Here is a 13,800-nt window from a genome sequence, read left to right on the forward strand (position 1 = left end):
ATTCCCGTTTACTGCTTCATGGAATAAGTATCTTTTTCATTGAATAAGTATCACGCTTCTTTACCAGGCTCTCGAAGTACCTAAGAACGATCAATGAGAGAGGGTCCCAAGGGATGTATGGCCTAGCGAGGAGGATAAAACGTAGCAGGGCTGCCTGTAATACACGTATGTAGTCCAGGAGCAGCACAGTGTACCTGCAGCCCCTGCCCTGGCTCACTCACCCCTTAATGCTGCATGGGCCATCCTTCTTCCTAGAACAGTCTCTTCCCTACCGTGTAATCACAACACACTCAAGCCATTCATTTCATCTCTCCCAGACACTCACAGTCTTCAGGAAGCCTTCCCAGACACTGCCCCCAGGCCCCCAACCAGTCTAGTTCCCCCTGGTAGTTCCCCATGCAAGTATGGGTGCTACCTCCAAACAGAGGCATAGTACCTGGGGTGGAATGTTGCTGTCATCACCAGTGGCGTCCTGTGTGCATTTGTCCCACGTGTGGGACAGAGTTTAGGCCAGAGTTCCTCAATTTCAGCACTACTGACTCTGGGGGCTGGATTGTTCTCTGTCGTGAGGGTATCCTGGGAGTTGTAGATGTTTAGCAGCATCCCTGGATCCTCTCTACCCACTGGATGCCAGGAGCAGCCCCCTACCCCCAGCGGTGCCAATCAAAAGTGTCTCCAGATGTCACCAGATGTCCTCTGGGGGGCGTCACCCCGGGTTAAACACCACTGTTTGAGACTGGAGCCCGCTCCAGGGCAGGATATTTCCTGTGAAGCCGCTGGAGTCTCTAAGATGGGGTTGTTGGAGATCTTCCCTCTCAGGTTCTGCTGTGACTTTGAACTGTACCAATTGCCGCAGTTCCAAAGGCAACTAGCAGAGGTGTTGGTCCCAAGTGACATTCTGCAGTTAGGAACACATACGGACGTACATACAGAGACGGAGACCGACAGACATTCTATAGTTAGGAACGTAGAGCCAATCTCTTCCATATCCATGCGGAAGTATGATGTCCTCCGTAATGTATTTTTATACTCAGCAGTAAAATAAAATAAAATCACTCTGTTGAGAATTTCACTGTCATTTACATCTCGCTGTAGTACCATCAAGAGGACCAGCTCCTCCGAGCGAGTATCTCCTGGCGGCCGAAGGGAAAGCTACGGGGATTCCAAAGGAAACCGAAACCGCACGGGATCCACCAGCAGTTCCTCCAGTGGCAAAAAGAACAGTGAGAGGTAAGGGGCATCTTCTCTGCTGGTCCTGCTATTCGGATGCTTTGCTACCTCTTTTCCCCAGAGGCGAATCAGAAGACCCCGTCATATGCACATGAGCTACGAGCTCTCCCCAGGGGACAGGCCTTCTCCTGAGAGCATTGCAGGTGGTGGCCACTGGCCATCGTTCCCACCAGTCCCGGTCCAAGTGGAAGGTGATAACTTGCAATCCCAGCACCATGACACAGACAGAAATAGTTCCTGAGAATTCGCTTAGCACCAAATCCATGGAATTTGGGAAGCCACTCTGAATTTCCGTACGGCACCCTTTATACTTCCAGTACTTTCTGCTGCCATTTTGAAATTGATTTCCTTGGGCTGTTGAACTTTGTCAACAGTACTTCCCAAGGTTGACTGGGTGAAAGGCTGAAGTTTTACAATTTGTCAGAAACCATTTTTAATACTGAGCTGACCCCAGAAATAGGGTCATTTCTTTCTGGTTTCAGGAAATAATGCTTACTTCTAATTTTGAATCTTCCCTTTGAGGTTAATTTATAACGGATTATGGTAAACACCTGCACAACTAATAGTAACCTTTTATTAGCGAAAGCTAATTGTTGGCGTTTCCATGGCCTGTTTTACGCCGGTGAATGTGCGGGTACAGGAGATCGGTTTGGGCAGATACCTGATGTTGTCCTCTATTCTCTCTTTTTAAACATTATGCTTTAATTTTACTCTCTCTCTATTGAGCAAGGCTGAGGAAGGAATTTCAGCTTCACAGGCTAAACATGGCTTTTCTTCCCCCCAAATGTTTATGTAAGGAGAAGGCTTAGTCATAAAGCAATCGACTCCAACCCACAGGCTGTAAAAATTCCAAGTTTGTAAATCCACCCTGATTCAGTCCTGAAAGGAAGCTTAAGTTCTTTTTCAGTTCTATTCCTAAAAGATATCTTTTGTAGAAAAGATGCAGGCTCCTCTTATATCTGTAGCAGGTTAGAGCCACGGTCGATTAGCAGTCTCAGAGACCACTGACATGGGCTTCTGTCTTCTAATTTAGACTGTTAGTACTTCTTATCAGAAGATTATGCTAATTGGACCATAATACCTTAGAAATAAAGCCGTGTGGCTACGATGGCAGTACAGCATAAGTGGGTCATGCCGCGGGGCCTTGGGGCTTCTCTGAATTTAGGGTAAGCCTGGAAGTTGGCCTGAAATGTCTAGATCTTGGCAGTTCTTAAAAACTTGGCTCCTTTCTGTGCACATCTGATTTTTATTAAGTATTTCCAAAAAGAATCTGTATTGTGCAAACTCCAGATCTGTTTTATCTTTTAAATCCTACGGCGTTGATAAATGTACTGGGTAAACTTTTCCATAAAAGATATTTGCAGAGGATTTGGTTTGGTTTGGTTTGGTTTTTCATGCCACAGTAGGACATTTTGATTTGGAAATGAGGGATGGGGGAAAATCTACTGATCATTCTCTAAAAATAATTCAAGTCACGAAATGTGTCCATTGAAAAATAAATCCTTCGTTTCATAAGGACCCAGGGTAAGTTGAGGCCTGTGTAGCATGAAACAAGTTGAGCTGCACGCACCTGAGATAGAAAGTTCTTGCTTTCTCTCGTAGGTCACTGCTGGTCCTCGCAGATACCTAGAGGGCTCTGTGGGAATGGTAGCAGAGTAACTGAGACGGGGAGAAGCAGTAGCAGTGAAGGTCAAGCTGGTGATCCAGTCTCTGCCTGACTCTTTGCTTCCTTCTTCTCCGTTCCCCTATGAGCAGCACCCCTCCAGGGCGGTGTGGACCTGGCACCAAAGCAGAGCTGGAGTCCCAAGGACCAAAGCCTGGTGTCCAGGACTTAAAGGGTGCAGAGGAAAGGTATAGGGAGGTGGCCCTGCCATAGCCCTCTTTGAAACACCGTGGTCTTCAGTAGTCTAAGACGGTGTGATCTCTCCTGTATCACTCTGATGTCTGCCCATGGTTCCAGGGCGCTGTCCTTCATTTTCAGAGCTTGTCTTGTTTGGCTACTGGGGGCAGCAAGACAAAATGGAAAGGGTACGGGCTCCGGAGTGAAAGAAAAGTCTGGGTTTGTAAACCAGTTCTGCCACAGAACTTCTCCGAGCCTCCGCTCTCACCTCGATGACTTAGGGATCACATGCCCAGTCGCCTTGAATCTTATCAACGAACTGACTGGTAGGAAAACACCCAGCGCAAGTCTTGGCACCGGATCATGGGCATCATGGTGGTGGCAGCTGCTAGAAAGCGAGACGTGAGCAGAGCCCAGGAAAATAATTTGCGAGGCTTTCCGAAACTCTGAGCTTTATAAGGGAGTTCCACGGTGTCTAAAGCAACTGGTCTTTTTTTTCTGGCCTGATGTTCATTAGCTGATGTTCATGTGAGTGATGCAGTCCTGGGAGTACAAACCTGAGTTTTGGCAAGATCTAGAAGCACTCGGGGAGGAAATAAAGTATTACACATCCTCCCAGTTGTCCACATCACATCAGAATGAGCGGGGGCCGCAGGCCGTGCACGATTCCCAGGCGAGCTCGCCAGGATGCAAGCGAGGGAGACGGAGCACAGGAGTGACTTTGGATCGGTCCCGGTTTGTGCAAGAAGCACGTCATGCACACATGGCGGTGCTGTAACTTGTGTGAAGCGCAGACTCTTGGCTGCAGAGCTCACATTACCGCACACCATATGCAGAGCTGTCTTTAGCGCATGTGGCACTTTTACGAAAATTGGAAAAAGCCTCCTCTTGCTCAAGGAAAACACTCCCACATCAGCATATATCATTCTCAATAATAATTACAGCAGATATAAACTACTCCATATACCACATACAAATCTTAATGTCGAACACAAAATAATAGTGGTTTTGAGGTCCTCGACATTCACATTTTCCGACATAGACTAATCTACTTAAAAATAATGGCATGTTTTGCTTTCAGTAGAAACTGTGTTCTTTTATGAGTTTCAGCCTTCCTGCGCCTGCATCTCATTTTCTTTGGAAATGGTCACTGGATTTGACAGTTGTTTTTGTGACATTGGAGGCTCTTATCTTGAGTGCTTAACACCTTAAAATACTTTGCTTGTAACAATAGCACTTAATCTTTGCACTGACAAAACTTCTATAAAAACAAAAGCAATATATGGCAGTGTAATATTTACCCTATGTATTATTGATGGTAAATAATAATAGTTATGTAGTGATTTGTGCCATAATCAGGTATTTTTTAAATTTAAATAGGAAGCCAGCAGTAACATTCTGATGAATGACCTATGCTATCTAATGTAGCCACTATATTAACCCAGTAGGGATTTTTTTAATTAAAAAAAAGTGCTTTGTGTCAGACAGAAAGACAGCTACTACCTAGCTTACGGTTTATGCTAGATGTTGCTAGACTGATTAAATGTTTCAGTTAGGAAACTGGGCCCCTCTTGTAATTCTGACTAGAGTGACATATCAACTTTAGGAATAAGATATTTTGTTTCCATCAAAATGTTATTGTAATGGGCTTATTTTGTTAGAACAGGAAATGCTTCAGCCCTCTGCTGGAAACCTTGTTAGAACACATATTTATTATTTTAAAAAGAAGAAGAACAACACACACTTAAATTCCCCATCTTGAGTCAACAAATGTGAAAAAAATCTTCAAAGTCACAAAGATGTGAAAATGCCCCCTTCGGATGCTCTTTTGTGTTGAACACCCTGGACACCTGTACCAGCCATTTTATCCAGACTGTAGGGTCCAGAACCCTAAGCTGGAGACTCTGAGCTCCATCCTTCCTAAAGCTCTAGTGTTGAATGAAATAGTCTTTTCAGCAACACCCCAAGGGTCCTCAGGGCTCAGATTTGTTCTTTAGGGACACCTGGGTGGCTCAGTGGTTGAGCATCCGCCTTCAGCCCAGGGTGTGATCCTGGAGACCCAGGATCGAGTCCCACATCCAGCTCCCTGGATGGAGCCTGCTTCTCCCTCTGCCTGTGTCTCTGCCTCTCTCTCTTTCTCTCTCTCTGTCTATCATGAATAAATAAAAATCTTAAAAAAAAAAAACTTCTTAAATAAAAATTTAAAAAATTAAAAAGAAAACTTCTTTAAAAAAAATTTGTTCTTTAACCTCAGCATCACTGACAGTGTGATCTGAATCTTAGTCCTCAGCCTGGGTGCAAAGGCCCATCGTCTGCTGGCTCCCCATCCTCTCGTGTGCCCTGATATTCACACCTCCCCAACCCCAGCTCTCACTTATCCCCAGCAAGAATTGTTTTCTTTGAGATAATTGATTTATTACACGAGTAACGTGGGTCTTGGGAAATCCAGATGCCCAAAAAAGAGGAAATGAAAATCTTGCCACTCAGAGAACATGTTATTAACATGTCCATCCAGACTTATTTCTAGGGTCCTGCGTGTATGTAGTGTATAACTTTAATCTATTTGTGACCTTCTTTTTCACATGTTATACAGCCATGTCTTTATGTCAGTAAATATACTCTTACAATGTTCCTTTAGATGTGGGTCATCGTTTATCTAGACAAATGAACTTTAGAGGCCATCAGGCACCAACGAGGTTCTTCTTTTTATTTATTTATTTATTTTTTTAATTTTTATTTATTATTTATGATAGTCACAGAGAGAGAGAGAGGCAGAGACATAGGCAGAGGGAGAAGCAGGCTCCATGCACTGGGAGCCCGACGTGGGATTCGATCCCGGGTCTCCAGGATCGCGCCCTGGGCCAAAGGCAGGCGCCAAACCGCTGCGCCACCCAGGGATCCCACCAACGAGGTTCTTCTGATTCAGTCGGATGAGCCCAACATCCAGAACAATGTACACAATAGGTACTCAACACACACTTAGCACCCCAGTGATCAAACCCAGTCTTAATTAAGGAAATGCAAATATGAGTAAGAAGATACTATATTTACAAAAATCTTTATCGTATAGTGGCACCTGGGTGGCTCAGTCAATTAAGCATCAACTCTTAGTTTCGGCTCAGGTCATGATCTCAGGATCCTGAGATTGAGCCCCATGTTGGGCTCCATGCTCAGCATGGAATCTGCTTGAGATTCTCTGTCTCCCCCTGTCCCTCCCCCTGCTCTTTTTTTCTCTCTCTAAAATAAGTAAATAAATAAAAATCTTTGGGAAAAAAAAAACGTTATTGCATTATAAAATAAAGCACAGGTACAATGTATATAGATTATATATATTGTATTATATATAATACTATATATTATATATATTGTACATATTGTATTGTATATATAACATATATATTGTATTATGTATAATACATATATTATATATATATAATTATAAATGTATATATATATCTCCTGCCCCACCCAAGCAAATATATAGCTTAATGAGTTACACCTTCTAGCCCTTAGTCAGTGGAGGGTTGTCGCCTTCTCCTGAGTGACATGTGTGCGAGTCTGGAGCAGTTTGGCGGGGGTGGATGGTTGGATACATTTGGAGGAACTCCAGCCAATTCTTTGAGACCCAGCTCAGGTGCCCCTTTCTCTGGAAGCCTGCCCTGGCCCTTTGGTCTGAGTTGCCTGTCTGATTGCTTTGTACCTGCTCATTCGCTCTACCTGTAACTCCCTCCCCACTCGCCAGGTGCCCACACATGTGCTTGCCCTCCCTGGAGCTTTGGGAAGGCAGAGGCTGTCACTTACTACTCTTTGTATCACTAACCCTTCGAACAGGGCCTGGCACACAGTAGCTGTTCAATAAATATTTGTGGCACGAATGAAAGAATAGATATTTAATTTAAAAAAAAAACAAAAACAAAAAACACAGTCACTTAAGAACCATGTAAACAGCACCACCTATTGGTGGATGGGCTTGACACTACACTTTAGATTCTAAAGCCTTCTGCACTGTAAAGGCGACTCAAGTTAGGCATCTTCCCGTTACTGAAAATGGTTCACTCTCCAAGCCATGGGGTCATTCATCTTTTAATAAATGTTAAAATTAAAAAAAAGATAAATGTTAAAATACTAAGTGCTGATATGCTGTATGCTGTTATGGTTAGGAGGCTGGTAGGCAGAGAGCCTGGAAGTACGTGTAGGTTCTTGTTGGTGAAATTAGGAAGAAGAAAGAAATGACATCAATGAATCACCTTGTGCTGGGCGTTCTGTGACACACGTTATCTGATCTGGCCTGTACCTTGCACTGGTTTTAGTCTCATTCTGTAGATGAAAGAAAGTAAAAGGTAAAGCGACTTGCCCAACCTGAATGCAGATCCAGCTGACTTCAAAATCTGGCTCATTGTGCCGCATTAAGCAGGAAGTATTGGTTGGAAATGTCTGTGAAGCGATCTTTGTCCCTTGTGAGGTCTCCAGTGACTTCTAAGCTCTTCTGGATGTTTCCTGAACGACCCTCTTTCTAGTGGAAAGCCACTTAAGGGCATTTATATAGAGAATCATTACTTCCACGGTGACGTATTTTGGTTTCCAGTAAAAATGTTATTTCAAGTGAGATCCTTTTCAAAAGGACTCATGGTATGTATGTCAAGAGCCACAGTTAAAAACAAACAAACAAACCAAAAAAAAAAAAAAAAGAGCCACAGTTTTTATAGGTGAATAAATTTCAGGGAAATAGCACATTTGACTCTGGAATGGTGACCTCCTTGACATTATTAATCATTTTCAAAAGCAAGTATCTCTCCTCAAACAGCATTTGACGTCTGTTGGCTCTGCCCTGTTACACACGTCACACGTGTCAGACCTGCAGCACGCAGAACCTGGGCCCCTGAGCACCCCCTTTCAGGCACATGGAGCAAATTAGGTAACAGATACGGAAGTGCTGAGTGCAGATGGTGCTGCAGAGGAGGAGCACAGTAAATACAGGTTGAATTGGAGTCTGAGCAAGTTGCCCACCAGACTCCCCTCCTGATACACACCTAGCCTGCCTGGGGCAAGGTGAGTGTCAGCAGATGAAAAGACAAACGACCACTAGTACACCACCCCTGGGCCCAGAGTTCACAGTGAACATTATCGATGAGTTGATAACACACAATTTATTTTTATTTTTTCAAGATTTTATTTACTTATTCATGAGACACAGAGAGAGAGGCAGAGACATGGGCAGAGGGAGAAGCAGGCTCCCTGTGGGAAGCCCAATGCGGGTCTCGATCCCAGGGCCCCAGGATCATGACCTGAGCCAAAGGCAGAGTCTCAACCACTGAGCCACCCAGGTGCCCCGATAACCAGCGATTTAGACTCAGGTGGTTGTAGCTGAGGTGTGGCCGTGAGCTCACGGCTCAGGACAAGAGCCTTTCCTTGGCTCAACTGTTTGGTTCTCTCCTGCTGCCTCCAGATCCAGCCACTGGCCTGGCGAAGGCTCTCTGCTGCCTCGCATCTTCCCTGAGTCCCCAGGTGCTGCGTATAGCTTGTAAGAGTCCTTGAGATCATTTCCTGAGCCAACCAGCTCAAGGAGACATACAGTCAAACTCTTCGGCAAATCTTCTTCCTGCCAAAACAGAGCAGTTTAAACCATACCCGTCTGCAACACTGTGCATTTTGGAGGGATCGGCCACTGCCCGGTGCCAAGGGGAAATGAGGGTCTGCTCACCAGAGGGGACATCCTTTCTCTCCACTGGGCTTATGTCTCTTGTGGGCTTCAGGGCACAGTCGGGGACATGTGTGCCGGCCTTGCCCTAGGACAGGGATGAGTGAAGCCTCGCTGTGGTCCTGGTGTTCAGTCAGCCTCCCCCCCTGGAGCCGCACTTACACTCTCCCACTTAGCTCACACTAAGGAATCAGTTGATCAGCACAAACCACACAACACTGGACAGGTGGCCTCCTCCCACGCAGAGTGAACTTGCAGCCCCGCAACAGCGCTGGGTTCCAAGGGCCCACTCTCCATCTATGGACAGCGAGTTTTGGAAAGCACAGGAGTTCAGCATGCTGCTCCCATTAATGGATTTGACCAGAGGCCACAGCGTCTCTAATCCTGGAGCACTGTTATGGCCACACCTCCCATGGGTTTGCCCCTCTGTTACTAGTTGGGAAGATTCACTGTCGCTTCCTAGGTTTGTACTCGTAAGACTTGCACCTGGGAGTGGGACTCCCTCTTCGCTGGCGCCCTGATGCCGTTTAGGAATGGTGCTGGCGTGTAGGCGGGAATAATGGATTCGAAAGTAAACAGCTTATTTTTTTCTATAAAAATGTAGCCTTCTAAAATAATGAAACACAACAATAGTATCCTTTCTAAATATAATATATCCAAAATGTGATGTGTAATTCAGAGCAAAATTCAAGAACTCTGAATACTTTAGTGTGACCTGGTGTCTCACTCCATGACTCTCAATCATTAACACTCACACTGCCATCTCCAGTGTTCTTTTTTATTTTTTTATTTTTTATTTTTTTAAAAGATTTTATTTATTTATTCATAGAGATGCAGAGAGAGAGAGAGGCAGAGACACAGGCAGAGGGAGAAGCAGGCTCCATGCAGGGAACCCAACGTGGGACTCGATCCAGGGTCTCCAGGATCACACCCTGGGCTGCAGCAGCGCTAAACCGCTGCGCCACCGGGGCTGCCCTCCAGTGTTCTTTTTTAATTTTTTATAAAGATTTTATTTATTTATTTGAGGGAGAAAGCATGAGCAGAGGGAAAAGGAGAAGCAGGCTCCTTGCTGAGCAGGGAGCTCAATGTGGGGCTCCATCCCAGGACCCTGGATCATGACCTGAACCAAATGACAGATGTTTAACCAACTGAAACACCCAGGCGCCCTCATTTCTAGTGTTTTATTAGAGATCTTTGATGGTTCCTCTAATGTTAGAAGCTCAGCATCAAAAGTCCTTCCTGTATTTGGAATTCACACTGCCCTCGGATCTCTTTTTCTGAGAACAGAGTTCATAATTGTTCTTTTCAGTGTCCAGGAAAGGTTCTGGATTGCTTATTCCTGCATTCGTGGCTTTTGTGTCTCTCCACTTCTGTGATCAAAGTCCTGATGGATAAATGACTTTCGTGTCTTCTGATTCCCTGCCTGGCTCCCCTGTCATTATGTTCCTATAACCAGTGCGCTTGCCCTGCAGTCTTCCGTTTCCACTTTTCCTCTCACGTCCTCACCCCGCCTGTGAATCTAATCATATGTGAAAGTCGGAGGTAAGACTTGTGCTTCCACGCAGACAATCACAGGAGTGTCATTCCTGCTCTGACAGTGAGCTATCAGAGCACGGCTATTTTAAACCCACCCTGGAGCTGAGGTTGCAAAGTCGTATGATGAACTAAAATCCACAAAGTGACAAGCCTGTCTTAGGAGAGACAGGCCCCCCCGCTCCCTTTATCCTGGGCAGGGCTGCAAGAAGAGAGGAGCCTTCCTGGGTGCATGTCAGAAGAAAGCAGCCGAAAGCTCCTGGAATAATTAAGCTGACTGTGGCCTGGGATGGTCACTTGGAAATCTTGGGAGCCCCCGGCACAGGGGACTCTTCATACACACGCATGCACACCTGCACACATGCACACACCCCTACGTTTCTGCAGACTTTCAGTGAGATCGTGACAAATCGGGAGCAGGTGAGGCATGCGGAAGGACACCCTCCTGAGGTGCGGGCATGCCAGGCTGCTGTCGTCCAGGGACAGAGCGGGGGCACCGAGAGAAATTCTCTACACAGTGCAGCTTGCATGGGTGCCAGGCGGGAGCTGGCCACCCCCCAGGAGGGACAGGGAAGCTGACAGCCCTGGAGGTGTGGTGCGTGCTGGGCTCTGAGGACCCCACTGGGAGACCTGAGGGAACCCCACACACACCCCGGGCTCCCCAGGTGCCAGGTGGCAGCTGTGTCCCATCGCAGGGATGGAACCCAGCAGTGAGCAGAGCAGAGGTCCCCGCCCTCTCTAGGCAATGACCTGCTGCTGGAGGGACACAGCATGAAAGGATGTGGCTGGTCGGGGCCCTGGAGAGAAATACTGCTGCCGTGGCATGGGATGTGTCAGGGGCAGGTCTGAGGAGGTTGCAGAGTGGAGCAGCAGAGAGGCCTGGCCGGGAAGTGGCTCAAAGCACAGACAACGCACAGGGGCCGTGGGACCTGTGTCCAGGAGGAGGGGAAGCTAGGGCAGACGCCTGACACAGGAGCTCTCAGCCCGTGTGAGGGGCCCCAGGGCCAGGACAGCTAGACTCCGGGACTGGGGACAGTAAGGGGACATGCGGACGGAAAAATAAAGTTGTCAGGAGCAGAGGCCAGTGTAAGACATGTCACCTTAAACATTCTGCTGTGCTTTCAGAGTAGTTTTCAGTGACCAAAGTCAGAGCTGTGCAACAGATCCAACTACTTAAAACACATTTGAGCCGAGCACAAAGCACTTCTGAAGCATCAGTCCAGATTCCCCGCCCCGGTTCTACATAAAGTTACCTGGGAATGAAGGACATTGGTAATATTATATTGTGGGGTTATAGCTAATTCTTTTTTTTTTTTTTTCAAGTTCTTTATTTGAGAGAAAGAGGGCGAGGGCGAGGGGAGAGGCAGAGGGAGAGGGAGCATCTCAAGGAGACTCTGTGCTCAGCATGGAGCCCAACGGGCTCGATCCCACAACCCCGAGATCATGACCTGAGCCGAAATCAAGTGTCGGCCGTCCAACCAACTGAACCTCCCAGGCGCCCCAGATGACCACTAACCCTTACTGGTGGTGTTTCTCAATGTATTTTAAGAAAAATGGAGAAGAAAAGTAACATTAGGACTGCATCTGCCCAGGTACTTTTTTTTTTTTTTAAGATTTTATTTATTAATGAGAGACACAGAAAGAGAGGAGAGGGAGAAGCAGGCTCCGATGCGGGACTCCAATCCCAGGGCTCCAAAAACACACCCTGGGCTCAAGGCAGGTGCTAAACTGCTGAGCCATCCAGGCATCCCTGCCCAGGTACTTTTTAAAAATTATGAGCACGCACGCACATCTGTGAGCTTCTGGAGGCTCTCCCGGGAGTGGCTTTCGTTTACAGTGTCTGTCTTGTTCCGTATCCTAAAGCAGGAGGTTACCCAGGAGGCAGGAGAGTACAGGGGAAGACAGCGCGGACCCTGGAGTCTTGGGGTCAAGTACTGGCTCTGTGTTTGAACGGGACACGCTTGTTGCCCAGCCCGAGAGTCCCCCCAACCTTGTCTGGCAGGCAGATGTAACCTCTCCCTACAGGTGCTTGCTGTGCGACGTAGTAGGCATGCTTTCCCTCCCCTGGGTGGGGGGACAGGGGGCTCCTCCTGCGAGCTCATCCCAGGGAAGCCTGCCCCTTTGGGATGACCTTAGCCAGTCAGTGGCATGACCTTGAATGCTTTGGGAGTTTGGTTTCCCAGATGCATCCAGGGGGTGGCCTCAGCCTGGCCAAAATCCTCAGTGGGGTTCCCACAACACTGATGAGACGGCTGCACCCCAATATTCCTTATTTTTGTTCTCCTTTTCTCCTCACAGCAGCCACCCTGCTAGGAGCTGGGCTCTATGGGTTCTTACCCAGAAGACCCCGTGTCAGGAATTTGCTGATTTTACATAAATTCTTTAAATAATCCATCAGAAGAGCTTGGGGAAGAAGAGCAAACCTTTACACATTGAGACGTGGCCATTCCCTTCTTGATGAAGCACGTTTTTCTTCGCTAGGCCCCTACTTGCTCTCCTGAAAGGCCAGTTGTGGTGATAAAGCTGGGATTAGTCTCTTGCACCTGCGTTTAGACCTTCTTGTTTACAGTTGTTCCTTTTTTGCAGTTGCATGGGTTTGTTTTTTCTTATTAACAAGTGTCCCTGGTGCAGCATCCGTGATCAGCCCATACGTGAAGGGGGTGAAACCACCTGCCACAAGCCTCCCTTTAAACCTGTCTCTGTTTCATCTCCACAGCAAACCCAAGGAGCCCGTCTTCAGCGCTGGTAAGTCTGATTTCATCTTTACGTGGGTGCCCCTCACTCACCCCAGGACTCGAGGGACAAATGCATAGCTATTCCGGGGGTCACCTTTCACCTGCGCTGTCCTCGTGGTGGGACTGACAGGTCGAGTGCCACCAGCCTGTGTCCCCGGGGGGCCGGGGCTCAGATTGCGGAGACCAGCCGCAAAATGGTCATCGAGACTGGACCCTCTACTGTCCCCCTTTAAACACAATTTGAGATGCGCCAATAAGGAGGAAGAGTAAAATGCCACCACATGAGCAGAAGCAGAGCTTCTAGGAGAAAAGACTTCTGTTGCCTTTGTTACTCCTTCCTGACCCCGTGGGGCTTCTGGCTCAACATCTGCAGCTCTCCAAAAGGGTAGCTTTCTGGTGCATTAAGTTATAACTTCATCTAAAAGTAGCTTTTTTCTCTGTTTTCTGCCTTTGGTTTCTTAAACTGCAAACTAATAGTTCATAGGTATCTTTCCATATACCTTTTTTTTTTTTCTAACACATTTTATAATAAGGTAGATGCTATTTTTAGGATATTAACCTGATTTAAAAGCGCATTTAAAATGCAAAATCACTGACAGGTATGGCATCCGTTAAGTAAATCCCTTTGGTTTTAACTTTTTCAGTTTTGTCCCTTCGATTCAGATTTGAAACCTCTCTAAAAGTCAGCGTTCCGTAGGTTTCAGCATGTGCTTTAGTATTCATTTCATTTTCGGGAAGCATGAGGTCATGTACTGAAAATGTGG

The 13,800-nt window shown here is 46.7% G+C and overlaps 1 protein-coding gene across 4 annotated transcripts in view; it reads left to right on the top strand.

Moving 5' to 3' along the window:
- EML1 (EMAP like 1) overlaps positions 1-13,800 on the top strand; it is a 189,301-nt gene that overhangs the window by 137,922 nt on the left and 37,579 nt on the right. For all 4 annotated transcript variants that reach the window (XM_077910576.1, XM_077910577.1, XM_077910578.1 and 1 more), the window contains exons 4-5: positions 1,096-1,230; positions 13,018-13,046. In XM_077910576.1, coding sequence (XP_077766702.1) covers positions 1,096-1,230; positions 13,018-13,046 — 164 coding nt within the window. The remainder of the gene's footprint in view (positions 1-1,095; positions 1,231-13,017; positions 13,047-13,800) is intronic.

Source organism: Canis aureus, chromosome 9 (genome assembly GCF_053574225.1).
Source record: "Canis aureus isolate CA01 chromosome 9, VMU_Caureus_v.1.0, whole genome shotgun sequence".
NCBI lineage: Eukaryota > Metazoa > Chordata > Mammalia > Carnivora > Canidae > Canis > Canis aureus.